This window comes from Chrysemys picta, chromosome 1 (assembly GCF_011386835.1).
Source record: "Chrysemys picta bellii isolate R12L10 chromosome 1, ASM1138683v2, whole genome shotgun sequence".
In the NCBI taxonomy this organism is placed as follows: Eukaryota; Metazoa; Chordata; order Testudines; family Emydidae; genus Chrysemys; species Chrysemys picta.
The window spans coordinates 103,661,527-103,676,643 of NC_088791.1; the positions used below are offsets into that span (position 1 = coordinate 103,661,527).

At 45.7% G+C, this 15,117-nt stretch overlaps 1 protein-coding gene across 8 annotated transcripts in view; it reads right to left on the reverse strand.

Annotated features, from left to right (window-relative positions):
• Nucleotides 1-15,117, reverse strand: part of TRIM24 (tripartite motif containing 24) — a 138,223-nt gene that overhangs the window by 72,353 nt on the left and 50,753 nt on the right. For all 8 annotated transcript variants that reach the window (XR_010597938.1, XR_010597937.1, XR_010597936.1 and 5 more), the window contains exon 2: nt 3,546-3,664. Coding sequence is in view for 5 of the 8 variants with exons in the window: in XM_065581852.1 (XP_065437924.1) it covers nt 3,546-3,664 (119 nt within the window). In the remaining 3 variants the exon portion in view is untranslated. The remainder of the gene's footprint in view (nt 1-3,545; nt 3,665-15,117) is intronic.

A 15,117-nucleotide genomic window follows, 5' to 3' on the forward strand; every position in this document is an offset into this window, starting at 1 on the left:
GAGGGCACCAGAGCCAATCCCCTACAGATACCACTGAGGGAAAAGCTTCTGGCACTGGTGTATGTGGCGAGCACACACAACTAACGTGGAAGGGACATGAGCAAGCACTCGAAGAATATCTACATAGGGCTTTCCCTGCAGCCCACTCAGACTATCCAGCTTCCAATGGAAGACTTTGAAGCACTGTATCTTTGTATCCTCTGCAGCAGAGCAGACCAGCAGGCAATCCAAAAGACTTAAAATCCAGGGAACAATGGGGATCTGTTTTCTAATCCACGAGGGTGTACATTATTATTGAGTTTCAGAAATGCTCAGATGCTAAGCCATGACTCCTGAAGGAACTCCATAATTTTTAGAGACTCAAGACCTTGAGAATGATGATAGAAGTCCTGCTACACAGATTTTGTGATCTGCACCCCAGTCAAAAAAGCCTCAATGCCTGAGATACCAGTGATAGAACGTTGAAAGAAAATTACAAATAAAAACACCCTTGATCTTGTCAATAAGATTAACTAAACTAGTTCTGTCATAGCTCTCTGAACTAAGGTTCTGGGAAGCTTATAGAATCATACAAATGTAGGGTTGGAAGGGACCTCCAGATGTCATCTAATCCAGCCCCCTGTGCTGACACAGGACAAAATAAACCCAGACGGTCCCTGGCAGGTGTTTGTCCAACCAGTCTTTAAAAACCTCCAGTGATTGGAACTCTACAACCTTCCTCTGAAGACTCTCCCAGAAATTAACTCCCTTATAGTTGAAAAGTTCTCTCTCATATTTAACCCAAATCTTCCTTGCTGCAATACCCCAGCTAAGGTAGGGCTACCATATGTCCGGATTTCCCCGGACATGTCCGGCTTTTCGGTCTATAAATAGCCGTCGGGGGGGGGGGGTGGGGGGGGGGGATTTTTAAAAATCTAAAAATGTCCGGGATTTCCCCCCGGTCAGCTATTTATAGATAGAAAAGCGGCGGCCAAGTGCCGTTGGGCACCCAAAGCCCCTTCCCGGCTCCCCCCATCCCTTGCAGCCTTAGCATGCTGTCCGGCCCGCAGCTGTCTTCCCCCTCCTCTCCTCCCCTGAACGCTCCGCCCCCTGCTCCTCCCCCTCCCCTGCTTCCCGCGAATCAGATCTTCGCGGGAAGTCTGAAAAGAAGCAGGGGCAAGCGGGAGGCAGCAGCAGGTAAGCTGGGGTGGGGAGACGCGAGGAGGAGAGCTCCGGGGAGGCGCGGCCCTGGCCGAGCGGCGCCCGGCTGCCCCAGCGGTGCCGGCCGCCCCCAGCTCGGGCCTCAGCACCCCCAGCCCGGACCCAGCCCGGCTCGGGCCCCAACAGCGCTGGCCGAGCACCTCTGGCCCGGCCCAAAGCCCCACAACCCCGGCCGGAGCATAGCCTGATTCCTGGGTTCTTTAAAGCCGGCCCTGGTCAGGGGACAGGGAAGGGGGGTTGGATGGGACGGGAGTTTGGGGGGGGGCTGTCGGGGGGCAAGGGTGTGGAGATTGGTTGGGACAGTCAGGGACAGGTAGCAGAGGGGGTTGGATGGGTCAGGAGTTCTGGGGGTCCTGTCGGGGGCAGGGAGCAGTTGGATAGGGCATGGGAGTCCCCGTGGGTCTGTCTGGGGGCGGGGGTGTGAATATAGGGTGGGGGCGTGGCTAAGGGTCGGGGCAGTCAGGGGACAGGTAGGGTCGTAGGGCATTCTCAGGAGGGGGCAGTCAGGGGACAAGAAGTAGGGTGGCTTAGATAAGCGGTGGGGTTCTAGGGGGCCGTTAGTGGCAGGGGTCCCAGGAGGGAGCAGTCAGGGGTCAAGGAGTGGGGGGGGGGGTTGGGGGTTCTGAGGGGGGCAATCAGGGGGTGAGAAGTGGGAGGGAGTGGATGGGGGTGGGGCGGGGCTCCTCCCTCCCTCCCCCCCCCCCCCCCCCCCCCCCCGTGTCCTCTTTTGCTTGTGGAAATATGGTAACCCTAAGCTAAGGCCTTACCAGTGCCAAGCAGAGTGGGACAATTGTCTCCCATGTCTTCCATATGATACTCCTAATACAACCCAGAATATCAGCCTTTTTTGCAATTGCATCACATTGACTCGTTCAATTTATGATCCATTATAACCCCTAGTGCTCATTACATAAATTGGAAAAAGACAGCAATATGGGCTCCCATAAGTTTAAGAAAATTTGGGAATACTTCTGAATGGTATCAAATTCTTTATAACACTTCTAGAACTTGATACCTTCTTGCCTCTCCTCCTAATCAACAAACTCACTAGAAGAGCTAACTGACTAAAGATAAGGTGATCACTTTTCCAGTTCAAGCAGTGATCAATCACTTCATAATTAAAGATCAGAGGTCGCTTTGGGGACTCTTTGGGTGACACATGCAAAATATGCATGACCAAAAATACTCCCCATTTAAATCTTTTTTAATCTTTATTTTAAAAGAGAATAGTATAGAAAAAAGTCTCTCTGCAATTAGAGTCTTGTCTTCTTGCTGCCATTATAAAGAAAGCCATCTATGGTAAATGAGTTAAAATAATTTCCTAAAGTCTAACAAAGTTTATAAAGCACATGGACTTTTATGTTGGCACTGGCCCAAAATGAAGGATGGCAAATTCTAATGCCGGAGGTTCCTAAACTGTAGCCATATGCATCACTGGCTATTTACTTGGTACCACCTCTTCTTGTATCTTGCTGCTAAAATGCATAAAAAGAAACTAAAAGTACATTAAAACTCATTATGCAATTGTGAATGGAGAGGGCAGTGGACCATAGACACACAAGTAAGATATGGTCTCCACTACAACATTTGAGAACTTCTTGTTTAGCGACCCCAGCTATTTAATATTGGCAAAACATGACACTAATTAGGTTCTATTTTCCCAGTCCTGACCACACCAAGTTGAGTTTTACACTAAAGGCAGAACAAGAAGTAATCAGCTTAGTCTGCAGCAAGGGACACTTAGAAAGCTTTTCCTAATACCTAACCTAACTATAAGGGTAGTCAAATTCTGGAATAGGCTTGCAAGAGGTTGTGAAATCCCCATCACTGGAGGTATTACGAACAGACCAACACCTGTCAGGGATGTCTATAGTTGGTTCTGCCGCAGCAGAGGCAGCTGGGCTCGATAATCTCTAAAAGGTCCATTCCAGACCTACATTTCTATGATTCTATTATTCTAACATCATTCTGGTCTCTTGTGCTAGGAGTTCTCCCATTTTAGAGTCCTCCACGGGAAATGTTCTGTCTTGGGTTCAGAAAATTTCACTGTAGTAAGATAACACATTTTATTTCTCTTATTTTGGTGTCACCATGTGGTTACTTCATCTCAGAAATTTAAAATTATTTTTTAAAATCAGAAGTTACCATCACCAGCACTCCCAACACACTACCTGATTTTTGATGGCAGTCATAAAATACAATGAATGGCTATCTGAATGCTCTTTCTACCTTCCCCTCCCCCCGAACCGAATACAAAATAAGCAACGAAGGCCACACAGCTAGCAGCTCAGGACATACCTAGGTACACAAAGGATGCCAAGGGGGTTACATTTTAACATACTCACCTGATTTGACTTTTCCACTGTACTGCTGGGAACTTCTGTGGTGTCCTTCACAAAAAAGTTATCTATGATGTGTCTCTCTGCACATTCCTGGCTGCAAACTGGACAGCGGAGAACACCAACTAGAGAGAAAAATAAAGAGCAAGTTCAACTGGTAAGAAATCTTAAATTGATAAGCTTACAAATCTTAATCAAATAATTTTGAGAGAGAGAGATACTTTTCTGAAAACTTTCAGTTAGCATTTCTAGAGTCCAAGGGATAAAATGCCAATTCTTATCCACTGCCAACCCACAGACTTTGGGTCTCTGCCCAGGGGCGGCTCTAGCTTTTTTGCCGCCCCAAGCACGACAGGCAGGCTGCCTTCGGCGGCATGCCTGTGGGAGGTCCGCCGGTCCCACGGCTTTGGCGCACCGGCCACCGAATTGCTGCCAAATCCATGGGACCGGCGGACCTCCTGCAAGCAAGCCGCCGAAGGCTGTCTGACTGCCGCCCTCGCAGGGACCGGCAGGGCGCCCCCCGTTGCTTGCTGCCCCAGGCACGTGCTTGGCGCGCTGGTGTCGCCACTGTCTCTGCCTGAAAATCACTGAGTATCTCAGCTCCTAGTGGGATTCAGACTCTTTAGTTTCAATAATCAGTTTTATTAGAATCATAGAATATCAGGGTTGGAAGGGACCTCAGGAGATCATCTAGTCCAACCCCCTGCTCAAAGCAGGACCAACCCCCAGATTTTTGCCCCAGATCCCTAAATGGCCTCCTCAAGGATTGAACTCACAACACTGGGTTTAGCAGGCCAATGCTCAAACCACTGAGCTATCCCTTCCCCTTCTTTTTTTGTGAATCTTCCACTGATTTCACCCCTTTGCTACTCAAAGGTTCTTGTCTTCCCATGAGCAGTTTGTTGCAAAATGACTAGAGAGTCAGTTTGTAAGGTACCAGATGCATTCAGCAGGACTACAGGTACATAACTGCAATAGTGATGTGCTGGGCATGGAATTGCTGTGTAATAATCTAAGTATTGAGATGTAATAATTTTATGAATACAATATACTGTCTGGTCAATGAGGAGAAGTTACTGTATATTGGTTATAAGACTTTCCTGCTCTAATTAATAGGGGGCTTCAGGAAAAGGAAGCAGGACAGCAACACAATAGCTAGAATTACAAAACAATGGCGTACTTCCAGGGTCCAGCGCAAAGTGAGACAGACATTTTACCAGTCTGGAAACTCATAGATCAAAGGGTTATAAACACTTAAAGAGCTGTCAATTGTCAAGGGGACAGGTTAACAAAGGCCCCGTCTACACTTGTCTATACAAGTTTCTATGCAGTAAAGCAGTGTTCTGCTCTGTAACTCCTGAGGTGTACACACTACCAAGCCACTTAGTGCGCAGAAACTGTGTAGTTGCAGCGCTGTAAAAAACAAACACCCCAACAAGAGACATACAGCTTTCTGCGCTGGGGTTACAGCGCTGTGGTGCCAGCGTAGACACTGTGGTTGAATACAGTACTGTGATTGGCTTCCGGTAGGTGTCCCACAATGTCTGTTCTCACCTCTCTGGTCATCAGTTTGAACTCTACTACCCTGCCCTCAAGTGACCAACCGTCATCCCCACCCGTAAATTCCTTTGGAATTTTGAAAGTCCCCTTTCTGTTTGCTCAGTGATGTGTGCAGTGGTCTCAGTGCATCTTTCTAGGTGGCCATGCCTGCTCCACACACCAGGCGATCCCCCATTGGGAGCAATGCTAAGCTGCTGGACCTCATCAGCATTTGAGGAGAGGAGGCTGTCAGTCCCAGCTGCGCTCCAGCCGCGTTTCAGCCGTAGGAATTATGATACCTACGGACAGATTTCACGATGCATGATAAAAAGGGGCCATGACTGGGACACACTGCAGTGCAGGGTTGAAGTGAAGGAGCTGCGCCCACAAGGCGCAGGAGGCAAACGGCCACTCCAGAGCTGCGCCCACAAGCTCCCGGTTCTACAAAGAGCTGGACGCGATACTCGGCAGCAACCCCACCTCCATTGCGAAAACCACTGTGGATACTTCGGTGGCTCACATGCCAGTCGAGAGTGGTCCGAGCCAAGAGAAGGAAACCTTGGACAAGGATGTGGAGGGGGAGGGGAACCCAGAGGCAGAGGATGACTCGGTCAGAGATGCCTGCAGCCAGGAGCTCTTTGGCTAGCCAATCACAGCTGTCAGATGTTGGCGAAGCGCAAACAGGAGAGGAGGCCCCTGGTAAGTGGATTTGATTTTGGGACTCGCTCAAGCAAGTTGTTGGAGGCAGGAGAGTTGCAGAAATCAGGCGTGTCTCCCACTGCGTTCCTAGTCTGAACGGCTGAACAGGCTGTTGATTGACTCCCTCACTTCTTGGGAATCTGCCTCAGCTCTCCAGGAAACTCTCATGGAGACAGTGGGCAATCCACTGCCGCAGGTTCCTCGGCGGAGCTGCTTTGTTTCTTGCCCCATTAACATTAACTTTCCCATGTCACTGAGCCATCGGGGGGTGGGGTATTGCTGCACACAGGTGAGACACACAGGGGCCAGGGTGGAAGCCACAGGCTTAGAGACGACCCTCCCTTGATTCCCTGATTACCCTCAGCAGCAAGGTATCTTCCATAATGATCACATCCTGTGGAAAGTGTGGGGACAGGAATGATTTATCAGCCCCCCCCCTCCCCCCTACAGTGCTGGCTCTCCAGGAGAGCTACATGCCCAGTGTACAGCAGAGTCCAGGAAGAATGATTTACCCTTCTCCTGCGGCTACTCATCATTTTGGGGGTCTTGTGGCTCATGTGTGTTTGCCTGGGGTCAGCCAATTAGTGACAGATGTGTGAGTACTGGCTGTGTTTTAAAGCACTGAATCAGTGTTGACTGTGTTGCAAACAATACTGCTTCTGTAAAATGTCGCATTTAAACTTCACAGAGATGACCTTGGGAACCCAACCTCCTTCTTTGTTATCGGCGGCTGAACGGCTGCGCAAAATTAGAAAGCGGCCAAGAAGAACCAAGGAGGACTTTCTGCATGAAGTTATGATGCACTCCGCGGCCGAGAAACAGGAATTGAAGGAGTGGTGGGACAGCGAGAAGAGGGGCCGAAAGGAGAATGCAGCACGCCAGAATGAAGCCACGGAGCGGCTCTCAAAGGTTATGGAACACCAAGCAGACACACTGCAGGCGATACTAACTCTTCAAACCGAGCAGCTCCGCGCCTGCCCTCCCCTGCAGCCTCTGTCGCAAACTCTTTCCCATGCTCCCACCAGACATTGCCAACACACTTATCAACCTCCTGGCTTCAGTCTATACTCTGGCATTCCACTCCTCCCACACACAGTCCAGCACTGCAGACTCCCACTAAACTCAATACCCATCCCTCTGCAGTTTGGCTCTGCTTGAGTACAGTACCTGCTGCATTGTACTCCAAAAGAAGAAGGTTGGCTATGATCCCTGGACATACACAAATCTTTAGCCACCTCCTCCTGGGACCTTCCCTTCCCCTATCCCCTCACTGCTGATGGGTTTTTTTTGTTTAACTCTCTCCTCTGGTTGTTGTTTTTTAATAAAATAATTGTTTTGGTTTGAAAGCAATCTTTATTTAATTAACTGGAAGCAAACAGAGCCCTGCAAAACAGAAAATTATGTTAAACCTTCATATTGCACCGCCTGCACCAATCACAATCACCTCCTAGCATTACAAGCACTGCACTTTCAAGTATAGTAACAGATATTGGTGGCTTTCAGCTTCAAATTGCTGCCTCAAGGAATCCCTGATTCTTATGGCCCTGTGCTGCGCCCCTCTAATAGCCCTGGTCTCTGGCTGTTCAAACTCAGCCTCCAGGAGCTGAGCCTCTGTGGTCCAGCCCTGAGTGAAGCTTTCACCCTTCCCTTCACAAATATTATGGAGTGTACAGCACATGGCTGTAAGCATAGGAATATTGCCTTTGGCCAGATCCAGCTTCCCACATAGGCCAAAAGCACACTCAACAGTCATGCTGCATTTGGATCACAATGGGCATTTCAACTTCCCCTACGGTGATCTTCTGGTCCAGAAAGAAAGTCCCTGCTTGTAGCTTCCTGAACAGGCCAGTGTTCCATAAGATACGTGTGTCATGCATCTTTCTGGACCAGCCTGCGTTAAATGTCTCAAACGCCCACAGCGATTCACAAGCCCCTGGAGAACCATGGAGAAATACCCTTTGCGATTAATGTACTCGGTAGCTAGGTGGTCTGGTGCCATAATTGGAATATGCATGCCACGTATTGCCCCTCAATAGTTAGGAAAGCCCATATGTGCAATGCCATCCACAATGTCACACATGTTGCCCAAAGTCATGGTCTTTCGGAGCAGGATGTGATTAATGGCCCTGCACACTTCCGTCAACTTGAGTCCACTGGTTGACTTTCCCACTTCGAACTGGTTAGCGACCGATCAGTAGCAGTCTGGAGTAGCCAGCTTCCACAGTGCTATCGCCACGCGCTTCTCCAATGGCAGGGCAGCTCTCATTCTCGTGTCCTTGCGCCGCAGGGCTGGGGCGAGCTCATCACACAGTCCGATGAACGTGGCTTTCCTCATCCGAAAGTTCTTCAGCCACTGCTCGTCATCCCAGACGTGCATCACAACGTGATCGCATCACTCAGTGCTTATTTCCTGAGCCCAAAAGCAGAGTTCCACTGTGGTCAGCACCTCCATGAATGCCACACGCAATCTCATGTCATAGCTAGTACATGTGGCAAGATGAATGTCACATTCCTCTTGCCTTTATAGTTTAAGGAGTAACTTCACTTTCACTCGTGATGTGTTAGTCAGAGCGAGCAGCATAGAGGTCAACCGTTTGGGATCCATTCCTGCATCCCAAAGAAGCTGGGCGCGCAGTACACAAACCATTGAAAGATGGCACCAAATGTGGATGGAAGCACAGGGATTGCTGGGATGCAAAGAAACGCATCACGGGGCATTGAGACTGGACCCAGGATGCTCCGTGACCCCCTCCCTCTTCCCCCAACTCTTAGCAGGAGAAGAGGAAGAAATGTTCTGTGGGATAGTTCTCCAGAGTGCACCACTCTGAATACCTCTACAAGTGTGAACACGCTATTGCGCAGGCAACTGACAGTGTGAACACACAACTGCAGTTTCCCTTCAGAGCTCTCTGAGCAGTGCTGTAACTCTGGCACTGTAACTCTGCCAGTGTAGACATGCCCACAGAGAGGCTCCATGGAGTTGACTGAGTTGGGACCTTCCCCAGATCCAGGGAACAGTAAAGCTTAGAGAAATGCAGGCATGAATAGAGACTGGTTTGTTTTCTTAAGATCTATTTTCTCTTAATTGCTTTGGTTATGCTTTAAGAAAACTGTCTCCCTAATATAAGTGACAGCTAGAGACCTGAGAGAAGGTGTGCTGAAAACAGGAGGGGTCAGAGGGGCAGTTAACCTGGTAACTGTGACACCTGATACACCACTTCATAGTTAAGTCTTTTAAACTAACAAAAGAAGATGTAGAAGTAGAGAGTTAAATATATAAAATTTACTACATAATCAACTATGTTTCACATTGTCAGTGCTCTGAACTCGCCTTTTACACAAGCCTCCCTATAAAATTCTGCCAATGTATCTTAATGGGTATTACTAACCTCCCTCCTATACAAGAATTAGGCCTTTTCTGATACAAGCCCATTGATTTTCTCAGAGTGACTTTGTGATCTGGACATTCATTTAACACAGAGTATACAGAGTTCAGACTTGTGCACTGCATCTTACCTTCACCTCATCACATTTAAAGTTGAGTTTGACAAAATACATTTACTTCTATGCATATGATCGTAGATATGCTAAGCTCTTATTTCAGGCCCCAAATCTTTAGCAAAGAGGAAAGATGAACATCTTACATATCCCAAAGACAGTTGTACTGCATCACTAGACATACGTGTGATAGCTACCCTCTTGGCAGACAGACCAGGAACTGACCTGGGGACCTCTGGAACTGAAAGCATGAGATGCTACACCTTCAGCTAAATAGCCAACACTTTATAGCTGCAGGTTGTAACAACTCATTCACGGTGGAAAAGCATAGAAGGATCTTTAACACACATTCACCAATGGATTGCACGCACACTTTCTACATCCTAGTCAAAACTGAAGTAGAAATCTATTACCATCATTCTGGATATAACTCAGAAACTCTGTTTTCAAGAAGTCTGATAACTCTAGAGCTTAACTCTGGAGCTAAATTCAAACAATGCCTGGTCCATACTACAAAGTTCAGTTGATGACTCAAGACAACTTATAAGCTCTTTCTACACATGTCTACACTCAAATTTGTCTCTGACCAATGTAAGTGTTGCTTTTGGTGATTGCACCACCTTGGCAAGCATGCCTATAAACTCTCCCTTGTTGTGTGCAGTGTCCAATGTTTAAAATTTAAAGATGGTGACTGGCCCACCCCCAAAAGACATAGGTACTGACTTCCCATTAGTTTACTCATATAAAAAAGTAGTACAACAGACAGAGGTAGAGTTGGCATCTGCTTTTCGTTCCCCTCATGGGATAAGTGAAGGGGAGGGGTGGGTTGGGAGGAGGCACCATGCAGAACATCTCGAGGAAACTTTCATGGCAATACTCAAATTCTCTCCTGAAAGTTTTTAGGGATGGCTGCCTTATTTGTTCCTCTGTGGTAGGACATTTTCCCATGCCACTATGTGATGAGCTCAGGTGGCACCACTGCAGCAAACAGGCTAGTAGCATATGGGCCAGGCAACTTCAGGATGCTAGTAGCAGCTGGACTTTGTGTCTTTATTACCCTTACTAGTGAGAGATCAGCTAAAGCCACCATTGCCTGTGGAAAATAGTGTCAATATTAAGTGCCACAGCCCTGTGGAATAGGGACTGAAATTTTAGTGCATCATGCAACCAAAATTCCTTCTCCTCCCTACAGCCCCACCTTGGTGGGCCATACTCACCTTGGCTGGGACTGGAGAGCGATGCTGTGTAGAGGCTCTCCAAAGCTGAAGTGTTAATAAACATATCTTATTAAAAGTTGTTCTGGGAATAAGGCAAAACTCCCTTGCCTTATTCTCTTTCTGTTGTGATTGTAAATCCAATGATGCAACTGACTGTTTTTAATCAGCCACTGCAGCCTTGAGGGGTCCCCCTTCCATAGCCACAGAATTCCTGACCCTGATGAGGAAAAAGAGGACTAGGGATGGCATGTTCAGGGAGATCCTGCAAGCTAGTGCTGTGTTAGACACCGAACAAAGGGCCTGGAGGGCCAACATGGCAGACAGCATGGAGAACTCCATGGTAGCAGCTCCCTAGCCCCTCGACATAACACGTGCCATCATGGGCTGCATCCTTACCCTTACCACTGCATGCCAGGGGACACCAAGGAAGACTAGAGCTTCACACACACGAACAGTGATTCTTGTTGGATGGTGTATATGTAGCCACAACAAGCTACGTTTGTGCACTGAAATAGGCATTTCCTGCTCTTCCAATTTTGAAGTCCTAATCTGTTAATTTATATTTAAATTTTGTATTACATTGCCTGTTTTTTTTTTTTTTTACACACCGTTTTTCTGCACTGTTTTTGACAATCAATAAATTTCTTTTTTTTTTTAAATAAAATTATCTTCATTAGTTCACAATACATATTTGGAAACTGATTTAGGCTTCTGAGTTTAAAATTGCTGAAGTGACTTTTTACCATATTTTACAGTTAGAGAATAAGTAGAAGTAATGGTCTAAATACAGGGGGCAGAAACAGACAGTATTTGTCACTGTGTGCTGATAGAGCACTTTAAATAAGAGAAACTATATATATCCATTTTAGATAAGGAACAGTGAAAAACCTCTCTAAAGTAAGTGCCTAACGAATCAAACTAAGAATGTTCTAGAAAAAGGAGAAGGATTTAATCTGTCATTCTCGTGATGCCAGCCTTTATTGCTCATTATACAATTCTCCCACAAAACATCTCCTCACTTCTTGTTAAGTTGTTCCTTAAGAATGTAATGATATCACAGGGATTAATCCATGAGGCAGTTAAGCCCTCTTCCCTTAAATCCCTCTTCAAGACGCACTTCTATGACGCCTACAAGTCTGCCAGTCAATGATTAGGTTGTGCAGGGCAAACTGATTTTTTTTTTTTTTTAAATCTAAGATTTGGAAACATGAAGTTGTACAATACTTATGTACAACTGTATTATCTTGTTTTCATTAACCTCATCCTTCCTTGTTTGGTCACCCTCACTGCCTGTGTTTCGCCTGAAGTTACCGTAATCTTTTCAATGTGGGGACTATATCAACTTGTGTTTATGCAATGCCTAACTACATCAACATATGTCCCAATTGGGTAAGTCCTGGAGAACCCACATACAGATGGTATTATACTAAGTGTTCAATTTATTTCATTGTTTGCTTTTATTTCTCTTACCAACAGAGTCTTCCCTAAATGAAGGAAACTATGGGAGAGGTAGAAATTACATTTGTTGCTGTTGTGACAGCAAAGCTTCTTACAACTTATAACCCCCTAGGGATCTAGGGGTTATAGTGGACCACAAGCTAAATACGAGTCAACAGTGTGATGCCGTTGCAAAAAAAGCAAACGTGATTCTGGGATGTATTAACAGATGTGTTGTGAGCAAGACACGAGAAATCATTCTTCCGCTCTATTCTGCGTTGGTTAGGCCTCAACTGGAGTATTGTGTCCAGTTCTGGGCACCGCATTTCAAGAAAGATGTGGAGAAATTGGAGAGGGTCCAGAGAAGAGCAACAAGAATGATTAAAGGTCTTGAGAACATGACCTAGGAAGGAAGGCTGAAAGAACTGGGTTTGTTTAGTTTGAAAAAGAGAAGACTGAGAGGGGACATGATAGCAGTTTTCAGGTATCTAAAAGGGTGTCATAATGAGGAGGGAGAAAACTTGTTCACCTTAGTCTCTAAGGATAGAACAAGCAGCAATGGAGTTAAACTGCAGCAAGGGAGGTTTAGGTTGGACATTAGGAAAAAGTTCCTAACTGTCAGGGTGGTTAAACACTGGAATAAATTGCCTAAGGAGGTTGTGGAATCTCCATCTCTGGAGATATTTAAGAGTAGGTTAGATAAATGTCTATCAGGGATGGTCTAGACAGTATTTGGTCCTGCCATGAGGGCAGGGGACTGGACTCGATGACCTCTCGAGGTCCCTTCCAGTCCTATAATCTATGAATCTATGAAACTTAAATGCACAGGGCTAACTCTGCATTTCAATCACTCAGAATGCACCTACTGACTTTCATGGGAAACCCCATGAGTAAAATTGAAGGAAAGTTACAGTACATGGTCAAAATTTCAGCCACACTGAATACGAAGCGGGGGAGGGGATGTCAAACTGATGTCACAACAGTCCTTAAATTCCACAAGTAAGATTTAATACGCAACCTCATCCCTAACACTATTATTGCTGTAAAGGGCTTTGAGACAGTGAGTGGATCAAACTGTATATTAAAGGAAGCTTTCATGGGCAAAGAAACATTTGGAACTTTCCTCAGGGTAAGTGCCCACTACACTAGAAGGTACTTACCTATAAGAGGTAAGCTAAGTTGCTGTCTGGCATTTTGAACAAGTCATTCTCTCTCTTCTCTAGTGCCTACAGCTGCATCACGTTGCACTGCCAACAATGAAAAACATGAGAAAGCCAGATATCTACAATTACATTGTGAAATACTAGTTATTGGTGAAGATCATTAGGTGACACTTGCCTCTGGGCCAGAAGATTGTGCATTCAACTCAGCATGTAAATACGAGGCTCAAACTTGTTGATACTGCAATGCACATTGCTCTTGCAATGTTAGAAGGAAAATTTTTCAACTGTTAAATCTGCACAGACAGCTGTTATATTCCACCGTGAGTCTATTTTGGGCTTGACTGCACAGAAATGTAGTGTAAATGCAAGAGGAGAGGATTTGGAATTGTGGTGGGCATCGAAAAACCAGCAGTTATTGTTAGGGATGGGTAAGGTTCTATTATATTCCCACGGTTCTATTATATTCACAGTACTTACTGAAATAGTCACAGGGGCAGAGTTAAGGTTGCGTGGGAGTAAGGTATGGCAGGTATTACCTTAACCCTGCACTTTCTGGTTTTATAATGTTAGTGCTTTGTTTTGATGTATTTCCAGCTTCCCAGGAGGTTTCAGTTTTCAGCTGCCAACTTCTGTGTTCTAGTGCACTGCTAGCCAACTTTAGCTCCCTTTTAATTAAAAACATTTATTTAATGAGTTTCTTTGCTCAGATGTACTGAATAAAATGGATCTATCAGAGAGAGAGACGGTTGAGACCTGTTTCTGCTCTTACTATCCTTTGTGAAGCAAAGGACAAAAACTAGAGTACATTTCAGCAGAAGGAAACTGGGATGAAAACCAAAAAACACACATAGCCAGGACTGGTTCTGGCCCTTGCTGGTTTTTGAGAAGGAAGAGCAATTAGATTACAAGTTGACATACTGAAGATGCAGAACTGAAGACTTAGAAGCTAAGAAGTTCATTTAGCAATTTAATGGTCTAAGCCATGTATGTGTGTGTGTGTGTATATATACACACACACACACACACACATATATACACACACACACACACACACACACACACACACACACACAAGTTTACTCTTTGGTCAGAAGAAAGGAGGCTTTTGGTCCTAAGGGCATGCAGGGGTAGAATGTTCTCAAGAATGACAGCCACCATGTTTTTTTAAATATAACAGCCATATCCAATTCACAAGACAGTTTTGTGGTTTCCCTGGAACAAGTGTTTGTGGAGTGGCAAGACTAGCAAGTTAATCAGTAATCAGTTAATTCAGGTTACAAACTCTAGTGTAGACATATCCCTAGAGTACCATCAGAAAGTACAGTAAGTCTTCTAGTTAGTGACCTGATTTTTCTCATCGCCTGTACTTTGAGGTTAGTCTCAGAAGCATTAAGTGAAGAGGCCTTGTCTACACGAGAAAATTGAAGTTTGTAATTGAACTGATTTAAGCACAAAGAGCTCAGTGTGTCCATTTTACTCAAGCGGAATCAGTCTATCCTTGTCTTTGCTATGAACAAGTTGTGTTCTTAACTAACAAGGCCCTTAAGAATTTTGCCCGGCATCCACACTAGCACTATTTTAAACCATTCAGTTTCAATTACCTTTGGATATCTATTCCACAGTTTCCAACTCAGCTCTCAGAAGCGATATGGAAAAATTTTGCAAGGCGCTCTGCGACAGTAGTGGAAAGACCAGCTGAATTAGTTAAATCTAGCGTGCACTAGCACTGCACTAAACTAGTTAAACTTGCTGAAAAATAGCCCGTTCCAAATGGTAATCAAACCAGTTGTAAGCCATTTGGAGATTTGGGGCGGTTTTGCTTGAGGAGAGGAAATGTCCTATAAACATTCTAGGGGTTTAATGGTTAAATAGTGCCAAGATAATCCAAGCCAAAGCTTAACTGTTACCTGTTTTAAAGAGCATTTCCCCTGAAGAGTGCTTGGGAGCAACCAGGGACCTTTGTTTTCCCCAAGTATATCTATGGTTAAGCAGATTAGTTAGCATTGTAAAAGGTGGTAAAATGAC